The sequence below is a fragment of the Rhodamnia argentea genome, chromosome 6, assembly GCF_020921035.1.
Source record: "Rhodamnia argentea isolate NSW1041297 chromosome 6, ASM2092103v1, whole genome shotgun sequence".
In the NCBI taxonomy this organism is placed as follows: domain Eukaryota; kingdom Viridiplantae; phylum Streptophyta; class Magnoliopsida; order Myrtales; family Myrtaceae; genus Rhodamnia; species Rhodamnia argentea.
Window position 1 is genome coordinate 25,982,706 of NC_063155.1, and position 19,560 is coordinate 26,002,265.

The 19,560-nt window shown below is 41.4% G+C and overlaps 2 protein-coding genes across 4 annotated transcripts; one reads left to right on the forward strand and one right to left on the reverse strand.

The window, feature by feature from the left end:
* Positions 1-5,620: 5,620 nt before the first annotated feature.
* On the forward strand, positions 5,621-9,226 carry LOC115727565 (TATA box-binding protein-associated factor RNA polymerase I subunit B). 2 transcript variants are annotated; one of them, XM_030657802.2, is made up of 4 exons: positions 5,621-6,328; positions 7,331-8,176; positions 8,320-8,453; positions 8,593-9,226. In XM_030657802.2, exons 1-4 carry the CDS (start codon positions 5,731-5,733, stop codon positions 9,199-9,201), a joined length of 2,187 nt encoding a protein of 728 aa, XP_030513662.1. In that variant the 5' UTR covers positions 5,621-5,730; the 3' UTR covers positions 9,202-9,226. The 2 variants fall into 2 exon arrangements, with proteins under 2 accessions (XP_030513662.1, XP_030513668.1); XM_030657808.2 differs by having other exon boundaries at positions 7,337-8,176.
* A 6,656-nt stretch (positions 9,227-15,882) lies between these two features.
* LOC115727594 lies at positions 15,883-19,292 on the reverse strand. 2 transcript variants are annotated; one of them, XM_030657837.2, is made up of 8 exons: positions 19,125-19,292; positions 18,633-18,877; positions 17,776-17,847; positions 17,360-17,421; positions 16,967-17,120; positions 16,727-16,810; positions 16,543-16,632; positions 15,883-16,294 (listed from the first exon to the last, which is right to left on the reverse strand). In XM_030657837.2, the coding sequence occupies exons 2-8, from the start codon at positions 18,858-18,860 to the stop codon at positions 16,175-16,177; spliced, it is 810 nt and encodes a 269-aa protein (XP_030513697.1). In that variant the 5' UTR covers positions 18,861-18,877; positions 19,125-19,292; the 3' UTR covers positions 15,883-16,174. The 2 variants fall into 2 exon arrangements, with proteins under 2 accessions (XP_030513697.1, XP_048136754.1); XM_048280797.1 differs by lacking the exon at positions 19,125-19,292 and adding an exon at positions 18,975-19,110.
* Positions 19,293-19,560: the final 268 nt, after the last annotated feature.

A 19,560-nucleotide genomic window follows, 5' to 3' on the forward strand; every position in this document is an offset into this window, starting at 1 on the left:
GGGGGCCAAATATCCATAATATTCCATGGCATTTCATTGTGACCATTGCAGCATTGAATTCTTCAAATTTTCAATGATTTTTTCCTATTGTTTTCTTTTCTATGCTTTTTTATCAATTTTTAATTTTTTTATTTTCTTTTTCCGAATTTTCAAATTATTTTAAAAAATTATTTTTTTGCACTTGGGTCAAATTCGGAATGCAATTCTCGGGTCACTCGATAACCTAAAAATGAATATGGACATAATTGTGAAAATGAGTCCAAAAAAAATTTAACCACATTAGGCGAAACTTTTTTATTTTCCCTGTCTCCAAGTACGGCTCTACCTATTAATTTTTTTTTTAAATAGAGCGCTACAAAAAATCATGAAGGAGAACACGATAACATACTTCGACATAGGGTAAATAAAAAAATTCGCCCTAATCTCGTTGATTTTTTTTTAATCGGGTCAAATGCGGTCCACACTTCTCGTATTGGCTATCGATAACCCTTTTTTAAGTTATTTTCCTAAAAATTTATTTTAAACTTTTAAAACAAAATTTACATTCACAACAATTTAAAAAAATTTACTAATAACCTATATGTAACATACATGATTCAGATATAAATAACAATCACATAAATAAATCTACACTTACGAAACTCGTAAAAAATAATAAAAAGAAATTTACCTCAAATTATCGAGAGAGCGCACGCACCGAATGAGGAGCTCAAACTGTCAAGAAAAAGTACCGAATTAATTTAAATATTAATATAAAAACGTAGTACTAACAACATATAAATAAAAATTCATACTTAACTATAAAGAAATGTGTCTAAGGAAGAGCGTTTGCGGGACAGGAAGAGCGTCTAAGAGAGAGACAGTTTGAAAGAGGGAAGAAATGAGAGAATGTTTTGAGACGGACGAAAAACGTTTGAAAGAGAGGGAGAGCGACAAAGCGTTTCCAAAAAGAGAAGAAATGAGAGAAGGAGAGGAAGAAAGAATTTAAAGAAGTGAAGAGAAGAGCAGCAGAAAATCTGGAGTATTTTGCGTCTTGTAGCGTCTGACGCCGCAAGACGCAAAATGCGGGGGAGAGGAGAGCCCCTACTCTTTCGCGGCACAAACTCACGCGAGGAGACCGCCACACGGAAAATGGGGACAGCGGCACGGAGGAGAGGGGGAGGGGGGCACGGAAGAGAGGGGAAGGGGGGGGCGACACGTGGGGGGAGGGGGGCGGGCACCCGCGGCACTGGTCCGCCGAGCGGGGAGGTAGGGGCCCCGGCCCGCTCGCCAGTGGCTGGCCGGCGAGCCGGCCCGAGGCCCCCCCACCCGTCCGCTCGGCAGTTCAACCGCCGAGCGGCCCCGGCGGGGGCCCACCACCGCCCTAGCTCGCGGCCCAGGCTGCCGAGCGATCCCTTGCTCGGCGGCCTAGGCTGGCTGAGCGGGTCTCGCTCGGCACCCCAACCGCCGAGCGAGACCCAAATCGGTAAATATTTATTTTTAAAAAATATTTTCGTAAATATTTAATTTAAAAAAATTAAATTGGAAAAAAACCCGGTTTTTGGCGGTATTCATTCTTATGGCCAATTGGAAACCATTTCCTTTGTGCGGCCCTCAGTCGACTCCACAACATCGCATCAATACACCAAGCTTTCTCCTTGAGCCGGAATCTGATTGGACGTCCCAAAATTGCGGTCGGCCAAAACCGTGCCGTGATGAGTGGGAGGACTAAACTGTACACAGGAAGGCTTCTGGACGAGCTTCGTGGCGTGACGTGGGTAAAAGGACAGAGAGATTGGCAGGACGTATTCCATGTCGACGATGTCCTATATATACTTTGGATCTTTGGAAAGATTGAGTGAGACATAGAGACAAACACGTTGTGGGCGTTTCAATCCTTGGACGGGAAAGACGACTTGCCTCAGTTACGTAGACGACGGGCGGGTCAACTTCAACCACTACCTGCCTTTGCCTTTGCTGCGCTTACACTCTTTCGAGGAATCCAAAACTCCGGCCTTGGACGGGGAGTGGACCACCACTTCACGGTCCGCGTTCGGGGTCGGGCGCGTTCGTGTTCGGTTGGAAGGAATAACTAGCGATCGTGCCGTGATCCTCCTTCCTCCGCACGAGAAAAGTTTGTTGTCCCCGCGCGATCTAATCGAGAGCCGAGTCGATCAAAACAATTTGCTAGTCCGACTGGATGCCGTTCGATTATGCGGTTTTTGCATAGCGGAACAATCAACTTCATCTTCAGCTATTCCGACTTTTCAACCTCAATTTTGTCCAAAATCCATTAACAATTTGAAACGGATAGGATATTTTTGTTTAATCGTAAGTAGTGGATGGAAAAGATGCCACTCGTAAATCAATGATACTCGAGAGTCAAATGCTAGCAAATCCCAAATAACTGCACAACAAAGTAAAAGCCATAAAACAAATAACAAAGCATGGTTTGTAGCTAGAAGCACGCTCTCATCTCTCAATAACAAATTTGTCGCCGTAAAACTTCGACGGCCGATCACCAAATTCAAATTCAGCGCACGCTAAAATCTCCCACTCTATTCTTAACGGCTTCCGATGGGTGTCTAGATTCAACTTCCTCATCACCATCGCCGTAACGATACATTAGAGACATATTGAAAGTGAGCGAAGTGATTTTTTTTGGAGATCAAAGCCTTTCCTTTGGAAATTCGCGAGGTTTGATTTGAGATTTAGGCATTGACACCCTCGAATGTTGCTCAAGAGATGATATGTTTTGTAGATACACGTTCGGACTGTACAAAAAATAAATTCTTAGAGTATTTTGAAAATGAGTTTTATTGTTTTAAAAATAGGGCGAGAATTAGCCGCTGCTCGTCGGGTCGTGCCAATTTATTAGCACTTCATTAGTTCATTTGTGCATCCTACAACACCCTGTAAATTTCTCAAATTAATACACCCCGCCATCAATTCTTCTCTTTATCTCCTCTGGCCCCCTTAGTGTGCGTTTGGCAATGATTCTAATCTAAAAAATCAATTCTATTCGGAATTGATTTTTTCTGATTCTATACTCTAGACGAGTTTTAAAGAATCGGAACGTTTTTTATAACTGTACATAATTTCTATTATCATGGAGAAAATAAGTTTCGTAATTGCGCAAAAAATTTATGCTCTCGGAAACAATTTCTTTTTCTATTTTTTTATTTAAGTTGAATAATTACGTCTTATCACTATAAAGTCGATCGCTATAGCATCATTGATAAAATGAATACAAATAATGCATAGTTTATAATTAGTTTATTTATTTCGTGGAGCATAAAGACATGTGTAAGATAATATAAGCTCAATAGGCAATTTGCACTTACATTTTTGCCACAAAATTTGCACTTAAATTATCTTATAAAAGAAGTTTGAATAACCCCTAGATTGCTCCACGATGGTGCTGATCATGTATAGATGGATTAAACATAAGCTCAATGGTGCCGCTACACGAAATTTGCACTTAAATTACTTGCTATGATAGATGGAAATGTTGCAAAGTATTTAAAAAAAACAAGATTACAAAAGTAGAAAGCACAAAGTCATGTAATTGAACGACGATCGGAGATGTCAAATGATTGGGTCGAATCGAGTTAAATATGGTTCTACCCATATTGACCCATTTTGATGCAGTATAAATCAAACAATTCATACCCGACCTAGTCGATACCCGATTCATATCTGACCTAACCCGTATTACTTAAACACTTTTATATCTAACCAACTAATGGAATATTTGTTTTGTTAAAATTTGTTAAGAAAAATGATATTACTAAAACACTTTCATGTAATACAATTCTAGTGAATTTTTTAATTTTTTAATTTTCATTTTAATAAATTTTAAAAATAATTTTTTTATTTATTAAAAATGTATTTTCTTATTTTAATTTCATTTTCTATGTTATTTTCTTTTTTCTCCGACAGCTAGAGACAGCGATTGGCGACGAACGGCGGTCGATGGTCAACGGCGACAACGGCGATCGACGGCGTACGGCGGTGGTGGAATTGGGCGGTCGAGCAACGGGAGCGGCAGACGAGCAAAGGGAGCCGATTGGTCGAGTGTTCTTCTCGGAGGCTTCGTTCTTTTTGTTTGGGTTAAGTGAACAAAGTGAAAGCCTTTCTTCAGAATTCTCACTTCGTTGGTCTTGTTTTTCAAAAGCAATTCTAGAACAAAGAATCAAAATATTTTTATTCTCATTTCTGCCTCAAATCTATTCTCCAGAACAAAATCAGAAAATTTGAGAATCAGAATAATCACAAACACAAGCTTTTCATCTTTTTATGTTTCGAAGAACAGAATCACAGAATCAAATCGTCATCAAACAGATCCTTATTTTCTCTTCTTCTTCAAACTGAGGTGGAAAACCCCTGCCTTCATCGTCGTGTGTGCCCACCGCCACACTCGGCCCAATGCCACATCATGCCATCACCGCCTCGGCCCCGACCCATCGCTGTCTTCATCGAGGGCCACTACAACTCGTCTGCTCCCAACTAGCACGCAACCTCTACGTCTCTCTAAAATAATAGAGAGATCTAACATCCCCTACTCGAGCTCATATAAAGTCGTGGCCCTAGAGGTGAGTTTCTAAATAAGAAAAAAAAAAGAGAATTAGATACTGCAAGAAAAATTACAGTTCAGGAGGGCAATTGGTAACTTTTTAAAGTTCAGGGTTACTGTGCAACGATGTTAAAATTCAAGGGAGTAATGTGTAATTTTTCAAAACATGGGGTTGGGCTTAAATTGGAAATTCGAAAGCCCTGCCCGGCCTAAAATTTGCAGTTTTCGCGTAGTTTCTTATATTTCTTACAATGTGTCATTAATTCTTTCTATCATAAAAGAAAAAAGTGAACATTTTGCAAGTGAGTTATTTATTTTGTTATGCGCTTGAGTTAATTATGTTATTCTTGAAAACACGAAACTTTACAAGTGAAAAAGTTACTTCCTACAAAAAAATAAAGTGAAAAAGTTACTTATTTAATATTAAAAATTTTGGAAAAATTTCAAGCAACGGCCTAATCAAGAGTATTTTTGTCATTTTATATTTTCTGAAATTTTCCCTTTTTTATTCTTTTTCTCTTTCGTTTTTTTTTTCCCTTCCTTTTCAGCGGCCTCACCTAAGCAAGGCCTTCCTTGGCCATCGAGGGCCAGCCTCACCCAGTGGCCGGTGAGGGTGGTCGAGCTCTTGGCGGCCCCAATGGGAAAGAAAAAGAAATAGCAAAAATGAAAAGAAAAAAAATTAGAAAATGTAGAATAATGAAAATACCCTTGGTCAAGCCCTTTTTTAAAATAATGAGGACACTTCATGCCTTTCTTTGAAATAATCCGGGCACTTCAAACCCTTCTTTAAAACACGATCCACTTCGGATCCTTGTTTGAGAAAAAGTTTAAAGCTAAGCCTAGCATAAACCAAACAAGTCCGAAATTTTTAGGTCACGCTTGTTAAAATTTCGAACTTGTAATATCCAAGTCCGAAAGGACCACATTATATTTATGCTAATCTTAAAAAAAAAAAATGCACATCATTGAAAGACCCAATTTTAAAAAGGGAAAGAAAATAGAAAATAAAAGGAGGACTTATCGAATTTCAATAGAACTTATAAGAAATCAATGATGCCTTGCCTCCATTCCTTCTTTTCTCGTTGGTTCCCGCCGCCTTCGCCTTGATCAGTTGGAAGAAGTTCTCGACCCCTTCCCGCGTTCTAGTCGCCGAGCGGTCAAGCCGGAGTCCGCCCATGGAAGAAGAAGGCGAGAGGCTCAACTTCATGTGCCACGGTTGCGGCGGCATCGGCTTTGCCGACGGCTCCGACGGCTTCTTCTACTGCGTCCACTGCGGCTCCCAGGCCGACGACATCGTCGACACCGGCGTCGCCGACGGGGATTTCGTCGACAAGGGCGGCGACGCCCGCGGCGCCCTCTACCAGGCCAGCCACCGCCGCCACCGCGCCGTCAAGCCCGAGCCCAATCTCTCCCAATTCCAGCTGTGGTCCCAGCTAACCCTAACTCCTCATCTCAAGACGCCCACGAAGGAGGAAGACGTGGCTTATGATGAAATCGGGCCGACGGGCCCCCGGGACTTTGGGGATTCGGGGTCGGCCAGGCCGAGGGCGCTTGGCTATGAGGATTACTACAATGAGGTGAGGATCAGGTATGTGATGGGGCTGCAGACGATGGTGCAGCTCCAGTGTGAGGCTCTCGTGAGGGAGTTCGGCGCAACACCGCTGATTTGTGGGATTGCTGGGCCGATTTGGCTGAGGTTCGTAGCAAGCACTCGGGTTTTCTCAGACGAGTGGGCGGACGAGACCGTTAACGAGTCCGAAATGCAGACAGAAGGTGCGCTGATTTCATCTTTCTGTATTTTAATCATGCCCTGAAGAATTCGTGTCATCCAAGCTATGATCATTGACTTGTGGCTTTAACATTGCATTGTAATCTTTCGTGGCTCTGTAATTTAGCATGGATAGTTTGTGTGGAGCATGAATCTGAGAAAATTTACCGTTCACATAATCTAATGGTCGAGGGGGAGTGGCAAAGCTTAGGCTGGCTAAAAATTGAAATTTGGCGGAATGAAAGTATTTGTGGAAAAATGTTGTGCAGAGAAACTTTAGTGTCCATTTGCTTATTCTATTAAGCAGCGAAGTGATTAGTTTTATTCCATTGACCGTTGACACAGCATCTACTTGGAAGCACTGAATGAAAGTATGAAATCCAGTATGAAAGTGGTCCGGATGCCTTCTTTTTAGCAGATGCATACTTTGGATGGCCCTTTAAGATATTTCTTCATATCAATAGTGTCATGTAAGCATGGATATCTTGCTGTAAACAATTTGCTTGAATTAGAAATGAATTTTCCACCGGAGACCTTTTTGTTTTATGTTCATTTTCATTCATGTTCAAAGAGCTTTCCTTTTGGCTGCTAAGTGGATATGGTTGTTGGATTTCAATCGCTCATAGACAGGCTTCCCTACTCTAGATGATTAAAAAGTTCAAACTGGTCAGAGGATGCGAAATATGGAGATACTTGTCTATTTGCTTAGCGACCACTCTCTTTACTTGGTAGCCTGTAGTTCAGTTAATGGCCATCTGCTAGCATTAGTACCCATTTGGATTGCAACATAGAATTCCAGTAAAATTGAGTGAATGACAATTAAATTCATGCTAGCTGGATTTACTTTGAAAATCAGCTCTCTCTTTCATATGTACACCTCTAATTGTGGATGGTGTTGGCACGAGAAAATGTCCATTTTGGAGGAAACACCTTCATCTGCAGATTCTCAAGTTTCAATTACCCTATTCTCTTAAATTGATTCTGAATTTTAATGCTTGTCTATTTGGCCACAGGGGAACCAAAAGATTTTAGGCCTCGTGCTAAGTTCAGTGCAGAACCACACAATATGCAAGGCAAACGAGCAGTGATAATATGGTATAGGACCTTGAGAAAAAAGATACCATTATCTTGTTCTTTAGCTATTTGTTTCCTGGCTTGTCATGTTGCTAGGGAACCAATCCTCCCTACTGACATAATCAAGTGGTCAGTTGAAGGAAAGCTTCCATATTTCGCTGCTTTCCTTGACATAGAAAAGAACATTGGTCCACCATCAGCTGCTTGTCCTTTGAGTTCCAATCTTATGTTTAGGCCTTCTCAAGCAGTTCCATCACAGAAGGTAGAAGCTATGGCAGCGTCCATTGCTCTGTCGTTAGGTTTGGAATTGCCGCCTGTGAATTTCTACGCAATTTGTTCCCGCTATCTCAATCAGTTATGCCTACCAGCAGCGAAGATTTTTCCACATGCATGCCGAATACAGGAATGGTCGATGCCTCCTGATCTATGGTTGTCGGCAAATGAGTTGAGGCTTCCTACTCGTGTATGTGTTATGTCAATACTCGTGGTAGCAATAAGAATTCTGTATAATATACATGGTTTCGGAGAATGGGAGAAGAGCTTGACTGATCAGCAAGATATGACTTCAACATCAAGTGATCAGGTTGGATCCAAAACCACAGGCAGTTCCGGAATGAAGGAAGATGTTGGAAATGGTTCTGGTTTTTGTTCTGGTGCTGGGGATGATTTTGATACAAGATTGGAAGCGGAAGTCTCAGATGGTGATAAGTCTGACCTTGATGCTACGGAGCTTCTACAAAAGCTCAATGCTCGATACAATGACTTCACTGACTCATATGGTACCTAATTGCATTTTGATAACTTAAGATAATTTTTTAAAATGTTTTATCTATCACAACACGGTTTGAAAGGTTTTTTGGGCTTTGATCTGGATGAATGAATAATTAGTGTACTTTTGTGTTGTATCTTTTCATGTGAACAGAGTACTGCAAAGACTTGCCCACCTATCTCCAATATTGCAAAGATGTTGTTTTTGCTGGTCTAGAACCATCTTTTGAGGACTGCGGGGAAGAAGAAGTTATGAAGCAGTTATGGGATTTTTATCAGAAAAACAAGGTAAAATACGATATAATTGCATCATCAATTATTCCTTTGATTGTGAAGTTAATTTTTACAGATCCATGATAGAAGCCTGTCCTGGTATTTGATACTCTTATCTTTAATCTTATCCATGGGGATTTGTGATTGATTTCAGGATGGTGGACAAATGGAATGGCCGGGCCTTGACTTCGATGGTGCTTTGAACCAAAAGAGGCCTAGACATAATGTTAATGGATGTTCAAAGAATTCTTTTATAGGCAACAAAAGGCTTAATAGTGGAACTTCTGACACCAATAAAAACCTTTTGGACAGCACAGATGACGATGCTTCTTCACAGAATTCATTAGCAGATGATAACATGAAACCTAGCAATCACGCATCATCGGAAAGTTACCAAGACAGAGCCATTAGACAGCTGAAATTAGACATGGAAGAGAATAGGTTCTTCTACATTCCACCAAGGGTAAAGATCAAGAGACTTGATTATCTTCATTATGTTAGGAAGAGGGACCATGGTGCATTAGCTTATGTTGCCCATGCTGATTATTACATATTGCTTCGTGCTTGTGCTAGAGTAGCTCAGGTTGAGATTAGATGTATGCACATGGGTGTATTGAATTTTGAGAGGAGATTAGCCTGGATGGAAAATAGAACAGAATACTGCCTGCATTTAACTCCTCCTAAATTATCTTGCGAGTTCTGTAGTGATGAGACTCAAGAAGATGCGGACGATGTGATTAAACTTTCTAGTCTGAATATATAAAAGATATTTAACATTTGCTGTCTCATACGTCTCAAGAGTGGATTGCGGCCTGGCTACTATGTTTACAAAGCGAATATTATACTGTTTATGGGACATTTTGTGCATAGGTTTTGGACCATGCGACCCCCTTTGTGAGGAGGCACCCCTTTCCTTGAATTTACGGGGCTGAGATGGTTTACTTATTGCTGATAGGAGTTGCTTTAGCAGGTGCCCTGGTCTTTTCTCATCAACCTCATCTTGTGATTTTTCACCATCACAAGCTAATGTTTCTACGATCTCGTTCAGTATTTACTTGAGTAATGCTATAAATCTCCAGCAAAGTGGTTATTTCTCATAATCGAACAAAAGCGCAGAGCGAAGCCAAATTTACCGAGTTTATGAGGTGGAGGAGTTACTTGGAATAGTGGTAAATTTTAGAATATGATTACCTGTTGCAAGAGCTGTGACAGTTAATTCGGAAGGGACTCAGATCGTTGACTGAGATGACAAGAGGAAGTTCAAATTAGATGTTGTATAATTGCCTCGATGTGGTCCTCTTGGATGACATAACCCAAGTTAAAACAAAAGCTCAGCTAGGCTCTTCAAGGAACTCCTGTTAAGAGGTACTGCTAATTGAGCAGAAAGTTTTTTCCTCCTAGATATAATGTCATTCTTCTAGCAGAAAAACCAGATATAAGGAACTAATCGGAAAAAACTAGGTTCTCTCCTCAGGCTCGAAACATCTTAAGGAACAGAGCTTGCCATATTCCCTTTGTCTATCTCTCACCATCCCCTGCTTAGAGAAGAAGAAAAAGAAGGAAGAAGAAGAATTTGCACCATGTTCTAAGCTGGACCCTCTCTTGGGTCTATGATGCTTGCAGAACTGAAATGTGATGTTGTACTCTCAATACAAATCCTACAAAAGCTTAGCTTGCCTGTACAAGTCGCTTTATGACAATATATGACAAAAAGAAAATATTCCGAGAAACAAATCAACCTTCACAAAGCCTCCCTTTAAAGCCAGGATAATTTTAAATCCTAGCCTTCACATCTCCGAGGAAACTAGTCAAATTAACTTGCTCGACTGTTTCTTCTGGTCATAAGGAGCAAACTTGAAAAGATTTTAGGGCCTGTTGTGGATGGGATCCGCTCCTCTTCGGACCTGTCTTTTGCTTGACATGTTAGGATCATCAGATGTCGTCGTCACGCTCGTAGATTTCTCTGTGTTCATGCCCACTGTGCTAGTAGTCTTCAAACTGCGTCGACTCTGAGGTGGTTTTCCCTGATCTTCTTGCTCCCTCTTGAAACCGAGCTCTCCAGTTCTTACGCCATGGACTTTATCGGGGTCCAATGCTAAGAAGAAGATGAATACGAGCAGTATGAGGGCTCTGTTTAAGATGAAGCCCATGACTGCGGTTTGCGGAAGGAGAAGAAAGAACGGCTCGAAAACTTTTTTTGCTTCCTCTAATATCAAGAGCGTAGGTGATTTGGAGACCCCTAGTCCTCTTCTTTCTGCTGCAACTCCTGCGGATACAAGCCTTTGGTTTATCTAGCAGTGGACTTGATATTGCACTTAATAGCATAAAGTACGGAGGGCCCCCTAACAGCTAGAGGGAATTCATATCACTTAAAAATCTTTTAGCATGCCTGCAATCGAAGCAAATAAGCATATTTAAGTCTGCTATATGGGGAATCCGGGTAAGTATGAATAAAGCCTCTTGGAACATTACCCTGGAGAAGCCAAGCATCTTTCTTCATTATTTCCTAATCTATCTGTCATTCTCTTTGATTTGATGTTTTCGCGAAGGGCCAAATGCCTCTTAGACAGCACTCATCTTTGCCACACAGGTAAGGTGCGCCGGGGAATTTTTATAAAGAGGGAACTCAAATCTGCTCGAAATCTGTATCTAAGGGTTTCTTTTTCTCTCTTACAAAAGCATGTCTTAAAGAACGCTCAGGTTGATATATTTGCTGATACAGACTCACATCTTGGAATGTTTTTTCTTAGGATGAAGAGCATGTGTTTGTAAACACTGAGGTTGACATTAGCTGACATAAGAGTCATATCTTGGATCTGTTTTCATAGGTTGCTGATGATGTTTTCTGGTGATTGAAATATCTTTTTACCAAGGAAGGGTTGTTGGGAATGTCACTAATGTGGTGATTGTTGGAAAATCCTCAATATTATTTTGATGATTACAAAGACAATCAAATGCTACTAATATGTGTATTGGTTGAGTTGTACCAGGTTATATATGCACAAGTCAAAATGCAGATGATTTGATAAAGAGCACAATATGCTCTTGAGACAAAGATCTACTCTGTCAATGTTTAGAGTGTTATGCCGATCTTTTGGATTGGTAGCCGATCTCTAAGTGGAGCAAGATATTGGGTAGTGAAGATGTCTGCAAGCTGGAATGATCTTCGGATAAGGTGAACATTTGGAATGACCTTAATCAAGGTGAACAAGCCGAGAAGAATGGGAATGTTTGTGATAGCTTGGATATACAAAAATCGGGTGAACAATGGATGGACGTAGTGATGGTGAACAAGTCTAGAATTGTGATGTTCGGTAAAGTTTGGAAGGACTACGAAGATGAACAGCTTGGTGGAGTTAAAATTGCCAATATGCTTGGTAGGACCAAAAGAAAGATCGGGTCATTGGATTATTATCGAAGCATCAAATCTTTAGCAAAGAGAATGTGCCTTATATAGATCGGGTGAACAACATCAACAGATTAGTAAAGATCCGGACGTCCCGATTATAGATAAGGGATCATGCAAATGTTTACTCCTTAAAGGTGACGGTCACTTGATCAATCGACCGGATCTTTGATTAAGAAGAACATAACCGATACAAATATTGTGATGATATAAATTACCCGAGTTCAGCGAAAACAAGTCAAAGATGACGGGTGTTTATAATGACTTGAAGGTACCATAGTCGATCTATCATCAAGGTAACGTCTTTGGAAGCTGGGATACTCAAGAGGATCATTGAATAATTGATCACGAGATTTTTCCACGGTTTTTCTATAAATAGGATCAAAGGACCAAAAGATCGGGTGAGACAATGTTTATGTCGATATCAAATCTTGGTATGTTTGAATAGCAAGCATGTGCGAATGTTTGTTGGGAAAGAAATATAGCCGTTGGCGGGTAAAAGATCCGCATAGAAAGATTAGGAAGTCTATTGGGTAAAATATAGCCGTTGGCATCTATCAATTTTTTCACAACAGTGTGAGAACAGCAGATTTTTCAGAACGAGTATCGAAACAGAAGCTACAGCAATTTCAATGGGTCTCTAACGGCTAGTTTCTCTTCAGCAGCACCTCCAACGGATAGATTGGAGTTGTCTATATAATGAAAGACTTTTTAGGCCAAAATGTAAGAGAGTGAGAGAGAGAACATAATGTAAAATGCATACTTGTTATGAGCTAGGTTTCTCTTGTTGTTTCTTGGTTCTCCCGAAAGATCTTTTCTGATAATCTTTCGATGTTTTAAATGTGCTAAAGGTCAAGTATATAAGAGTAAGAGCAGCAGCTGAGTCCCGATAGTGTGATCCATCAAGCAAAAGGATTAGTGCTTGTCAATTGCAATTTATTGAGCAGATTACTAGTGAATTCTAGCCCAAGTTGTGGCTATTAGTCTTGAGAGTGGATGTAGGCTTGGGGATAAAGCCGAACCACTATATATCTTGTATGCTTGCATTTTATTTGATCTTTTACTCGATCTTGCACACGTTCAGAAAATGTTCTGTGAAACATCTGCTTACCATATTTTTTTACATCATCTACTGTTTTGTGCGCTCTTATTTCTTGTGATTTTCATACACTTCAGCACACAATCTTTTCACAGTATTTCAAACATCTGTTGACCTAATCTCTACAATATCTCTGCAGATGTTTGACCCGTTGCTTGAAATTGAACTTGTTTTTTTCCGCAAAATATTTTTCAAAGTTCTCAAGCAACCTATTCAGCCCCCTCTAAGTTGTGTTGTTAGCCCCATCAAGGGTAGTGTGTTATGTTTATATCTGATGAAGTGGGGTCATACTGCAACGTCAAGCAAGACATTATTGAGAATCAAAATGGGATGGCACAGGGAGATGGAACAGCAGTGAAAAGAAACGAAAATTCCTTATGCTCTGGTTTCTAGACTGCTTGGAAACATATTGCAACACAAAGTTCCTACTCTGTTTCCTCCATTTCTCTTCCTGTTGACACATCAATGATCGATGCAATCTCTTTATATGTTCCTCCTGTACTGTTGGCAATACTTTGAATATGATATTCTGTGTCACATGCAACCGGGAACATTCGAAAGCATAAGTAGCCCCACTTTTCCTGAATGTGGGCTGCAGGATTTCATGCAAAGGGGGAAGGGTGAAAGGTGAATAGTTCTGGTCCAACCAACACCAGCACCTCCTAAATGGGTCTCTTATGTTCTGATTCTCTCTGCTTTTCCTTCACCAATTGACGTAGAAAGAGTCCAAGTGACTCGTTTCGATATTTTATGTATCGAAATCCCATCACCAATCTCAACATTTTAGTGCTTTGAGGGGGCTGTGGTGATCTCCCCACATAGAGGAATAAGAATTTTTTTGGCTGTTCGACTCATATCTTGTGATTCCTCTTCTGTTTGGGGCCTGGAGTCATCTGTTGTGAATGCCAACCAGCCATAAGAGTTCCATAAACTAGCAATGCCCAATAATCTGCATGTCGCCAGCTTAATTAGGGAGAAACTGTAGATCTTTCCGCGATATATATGATGGTAGGACGGGGGCGCGCGTTAACTATTTCACAGCTACGTTCCGCTGTCGCACACCCTTGTGGGGTTTGAATTCATTGGAATGGTACTGGATTATCATCTCATCGTAGTCTAACGGGACTAAAACTTCACCTCGTGATGCTCCCGTTAGTTCAACTAGAAGCCAATGTTGACGTTCCTCTTGTTATTGTCAAGAGAAGAGAAGGTGAAAAGTGAAGAGACTTCCCTGGGGGAAATTACCAAAAAAATTTTAAAACTATTGCATTTGTATCAATTCAATCATAAATCTTTTAAATGAGTCAATGTAGTCCTAAATATTTTCAAGTTTTGCTAATTGAGTTGATCCCGCCAATTGTGGCTGGAAATCGCTAACGTGAAAACTAGCCATTTTGCGTGGCACGATTGGCATTGATGTGGTGGATTTTTTTTTTCCCTTGTCTATTTACTTTTCTTTTTGGACCGAGGGTCAGCAAGGGTCGCCGACAACAGGTGAGGGCCGACGACCCTCCCCAGAACAATGCCCTCGCTTGAGCCTACGAGGGCCGCGGTGCCCTTGCATCTTCCAGAAATGGCGAGGGCATCACAACCCATAGCGAGGGTCGTGACGCCCTCGCCTAATGCCGGTTGGGCTGATTGACAACCCTTGCCAGCCCTCGGTAAAAAAAAAAAAAGTAAAGAAAAGAAAAGAAAATAGAATAAAAATGTCCAAGTTAGCATCTGTCATGTCACGTAGGACGATCGGCGTTCATAATGAGCGATTTCCAACCAAATTTGATTGGATGAACTCAATTGACAAGTCCGACAAAAAAAAAAAAAAACTCAATTGACAAGGCGTGAAGATGTTTAAGACTAAAATGACATAATTGAAAGGTTTAGAAATGAACTGTTATAAGCACAATAGTTCATAACTTTTTTGATAGTTATCCCGCTTTTCTTAAACATGGGCCGTTATTTTCTTTCCGAGGCTAAAATTGAAAAGGATCACTCACTTTGAGCGAGCTTCTTGCTTTACTTATGATTACATCACAGACCATATCAATCTCCGTTATTGATGTGGCCTTCCTGCGCCTGTAACCCACTTACCCATCTGGTTCAATCTTGGTATTTCGAAATCATTTCAATCGACTCTACAGGAATGCAAAATGAGAAATGAAAAGGACAAGGCCGTAGCATCTGTAGATTCACGAGGTAGGTCGGTCGTAAAGAGGGGGACTATTCTAGAGCTTATTGACTTGAGTTGGTCCACCCGAGACAGTCTTGACTGCAAATGCAATGACCGAATCTGCCGGAAGAGGAAAACGAAGAAGAAAAGCGTCACAACGCTATCAAAAGAAGAGAAGAAACAGAGAGTCAAAATCTGAGTCGGCTGTCACATTCCCCCCCAAAAATCTTTGAACGCCCTCTTTCAGAGTCCGAAAAATGCTGATGGAGTTCAAACTTTGGGGTGCATGCTTGCTTACAAGGAAAGGACGACAAGTCATGCTCCCATGTCGATAAAGCACATTTCAACTTCGTCCATCCTATGCTTACTCCCAGTTTGTTCGTCCTATAGCTTCAAACACATCGGTCTCGATAAACTGCAATTGCAAAGGGCGACCCATCATGAATATCTCGGCGGCAATCTCTTCTCTCCCTCTCTTTTGAGGGAAGCCATGCATAAGTCCTGCCTCACAGCATTTCTCCAATTGATTCGACTAAGTACTTCTAGTTGCTTTTACATAAGACACCCCATGCCCCGGCGACCCGCCCATGTCTCGCCTATGTTTGCACGTAGAAGGACGTGTGACTGAGTCTCATCACCCTTATTTTGCCCCTTCTTTAAGTTAAAAGAGTTAGTTTACAGCAGCAATACAGTGAAACAGTAGTTCTAAAAGCTTCAAAGATGGCGCTTAAAATAGAAATGAGCCACAATCAGATCCGCCAACATAACATCCTAAAGAAATGGATGCCTCGTCAATGGGAAACCAATATTTTGGTACACAACCTGAGAAGTTTTCCATGAACCACTAAAGGCTGATGCCAAAACAATGCAAAATAAAAAAGTATAATTACAAGGAGGAGAAACCGAGAGAGGCATCGTATCTAACAGGGCTTTCCCAGTATATAATCACTTCCAGAAATTAGTGAAAAACATATGCATACACATTCGATGGGATGGAGAAGCTCCTTTACATTCTTCACTGCACGTGAATTGGAAGCCAATAGTGCCGCAATTCACAATACAGATCAAAGAGGTTCTTCATGAGCCGTTACTGGGGTTACTGGTGCTATCGTGAAATGCAGTCCCCTATGTTGGCCGGATTGGAGTACAAAAGCAACTTGCCTTGCTGCCAATGCTGCAGCCTCCTGCTTCACCACAGAATACAACAATGCAATATGAAAAAACTAGCTCAACATTAACTAGTTGCATCTTTGAACATTGCCAAGTTCTACTACAGTCTGCCATGTCTACCCCGGGATAACCATCATCTTAAGGATTTACCGGATCATTTGTTCTGCTTAACTATACTCCCAGGTGACAACATACTAATAAGTTAAAGAGAGTTAAATCCTGCAGAAAACCAACAAAACAAGAGTATGAAGAAGAGACTTGCCTGTCTCTGCCTGCGGCGCTGCAAGATACTGATAGCCCACGCCATTATGTAGCAGGGCAAAAGAAAGCCAGCAGCCCGGAGTAAGAAGAGCTGAAAAGGATGAATTGGTCAAGCCAAATGTCATTTTGTGGCTATAACTACAAGAGGAATCAAGAAGCTATAAGAGTGTTTAAGATTAGCTTACAGAGAAATAAACCGATGCATTGTCATCTCCACCATCATCATCGGGAATGGTCAATGCATGCCGCAGAAGCAGAAGGGCCATTAACTGCCAAAAACCACAGTCACAAAATTATGACGGACTTCAGAGCAAGCACTAATAAGACCTATGTTCTTCCCAAAATATCAGTAATATAGTTGTACAGGATGAGAATCTGAGGAAGCAAATATATAGTCTACATGACAAAAAAATTTAAGTGCTTACAATTAAAGCAGCTGAGCGGCAGAATGCAGCTCCACTGGCATTTGAGGCAGCATACTCATCATAATCAGTTTCCAAAAAGTGACGCTCTGCCTCTGCAAGTGCGAGACGAGGATCTCGCAGGTCCAGTGAAGCTCCAGATATTGTCCAGACTTCACTGAAAAGAAAGTCCACAGATAGTAAAATAAAAAAAGGACTCGCAGAAGTGCAAGAAGTAAATTTCTAAGAGAATGGTCTGTATTAGCTTCAAAAAGTCCTTCATTGCGCTAAATAATTTCATTTTTTAAATTTTAAAGAAATACATTTTTTTTTTTGTTGCTTTTTCAGAAGCTTAGAGAAATGGAATCTAGCCCCGAATGCGTTTGCAGAGAAAATTACAAAACAGCTCTAACTTACCCAATATCGATTGTGGCGTCTTCAGGTGGACGAGGTGGGGCAGTATAATTGGGCTGAAATTGCTGTTTAACAGATGCAAAAAGGGGTTAGATTCCATCTATGATGACACAGACAGACAAAAGGCAAAACTCGAGCAATATTTATCTTGTCCTTAAGTTGGGATTACAAATATTCGAAACAAGTTCTTTGAACACAGAAAAGCATATGACTGACTGAATGTGAATCTGTTCTATCAGATCTTTCTGAATAACAAGATGACAGCTTACACTGCCCAATTGTCGAAATAAACCCTTCCAGTTGAATGCATCACGAACAGATGTATGATGTCCTTTAGTGGGATATTAGCTGTGCAATTAATAGCATAAATTTCACCAAATTCATAGCATGGCAACAAGCAATGTGGACCTGAAGCGTACCTTATGACAAATCTCACATGTTATATCGCCTTTCTCGTTGCACCAGTGCTGGACACACTTCCTATGAGCATACTGGAAATCACATTCACTGTTACTAAAAGAAATCTAGCATATTGCACGACACACAAAATCACATCCTACAATAATGAAAATAATAAAAATATGTCCGTGATCCAGCAAATTTGCAAAAGATGTTTTGCTCTTGACATTCCAAACCTCCCTATTCTCATCAGAATGAATAGAATGAGAACATCACCAGGTAATTTTCAGCTCATAACTTCTGCTTTTAAAATTAACAGACAGAATTTGAGATTTATACAGGATTGGACGAGAAAGATGCTTTTCGGCCCTCTCTTTAGCCCTATGTTCTCTTATCCCTCGGAAGTCTTCCTCCACAGGCAGGTTTTTCCGAAAGAACTTTATTTACTGTGGTCTTTTTTCCTGATTGAAAAATATTTTGCATTATTTACAAACGCATTTTCTAGGCCATCTTCATTCTCAAATGAAAAGGAAAGCAGAAAAAGAGAAATTGAAAAACTTCTGCAAACCAAACACGGCCTAAACTTTCTACAACAGTTGATCACCTCAAATTTTTCCCTTCTCAAATCAAGGCAGAAAATGCGACAACCCTAATCCCTTCCCCCCAGGGGGGGTGGGGTGTTGTGGGTGGGGTGGAAAGAAAACTGTAAATTTTTGTTCTGGGAAACAGCGGAGAAAATTCCACAAACTTGAAATCGAGCTGAAGAGAGGGAAGAAAAGCAGCACGAAGCATGCCTCCCGCGCAAAGACGAAAATTCATGTACACCAACAATACGTCTTCAACAAAAAGACCTCCGAACAAAACATGAGCATTGTACCTTGAGACTGCCGCTGCAGGCACAGGGAGACTCCAAGTTGCTCACGCTGTCCTCATCCTGGCAAATGCGACACTCGGCCGTCTGAATCAGAGGCTCCGCCTCATTCCCCTCCACCTCGGCCGCATCGCCGCCCCCGCTCGACGACGACGACGACGAAGCCTCGGCCTCATCCCTCGCCGGCACCGGCCGCACGAGCCGGTCCACGGACAGCACCACGTGATCGCTCATCGTCCTCCAAAATCAAACTGCAACCAAAAGCAAGAAAAAACGGAAAACCCTCATTCCACCGCACAAATGCCCGGGAAACCTAACTGAGCAAAAACGCCTGGGAGTCGCTCTAACCGCGGAACGAGACCCTCGACCAAAAGGGGAAAGAGCAGATCCAAAACCAGAGATCACCGGGAAAAGCAGGCAATCGATCTCCCATCCGGATTATACAGACAAAAATGGAAAAGAAGAGGGCGCGAGAGAGAGAGAGAGTCAGAATCCTACCGCGCAGATCGGTGGGTGGACGGTGGTGGTCGCTTCAGCCGGAGAAAGAAGATTTTTCGCCTGAGCAGGTGACGGACGCGCTTTTCTTCTTTGAGAGAGAGAGAGAGAGATTGAACAGCGAAGACGATTGCAATGATATGATTTTTCCAGCGGAAATTTAGAGGGAGGGAGAGAGAGAGAAAGAGAGAGAGCGCTTCTCTGTGAAGAATACGGACCCCGTCAAAACAATCCCTTGACGTGTTCGGTGACGTCCGTCCAACGGCTCCAATTGAATTCTGATACCGGAGGGAGAGGGTATTTCCGTCCTTTCGCAATCCCCGTCACGTCACGGCGCGCTTCCAGTTTCACTTGACCGCTTCGCCTTTTTCGGGTCCTGGTCGCACCGCGTTCGGTCGCTATCGTGAATGCTGTTTCGCTCTTAAAAAGTACACATTTT

Coding starts and splice junctions, on each gene's coding strand:
- LOC115727565 (XM_030657802.2), top strand. CDS start 5,731: ATGGAAGAAGAAGGCGAGAGGCTCAACTTCATGTGCCACGGTTGCGGC. Junction 6,329..7,330: donor GTCCGAAATGCAGACAGAAG/GTGCGCTGATTT, acceptor TTGTCTATTTGG/CCACAGGGGAACCAAAAGAT. Junction 8,454..8,592: donor ATTTTTATCAGAAAAACAAG/GTAAAATACGAT, acceptor GATTGATTTCAG/GATGGTGGACAAATGGAATG.
- LOC115727594 (XM_030657837.2), bottom strand. CDS start 18,860: ATGAGCGATCACGTGGTGCTGTCCGTGGACCGGCTCGTGCGGCCGGTG. Junction 17,848..18,632: donor CCTGCAGCGGCAGTCTCAAG/GTACAATGCTCA, acceptor TGTGATTTCCAG/TATGCTCATAGGAAGTGTGT. Junction 16,633..16,726: donor ATGCATCGGTTTATTTCTCT/GTAAGCTAATCT, acceptor CATCCTTTTCAG/CTCTTCTTACTCCGGGCTGC.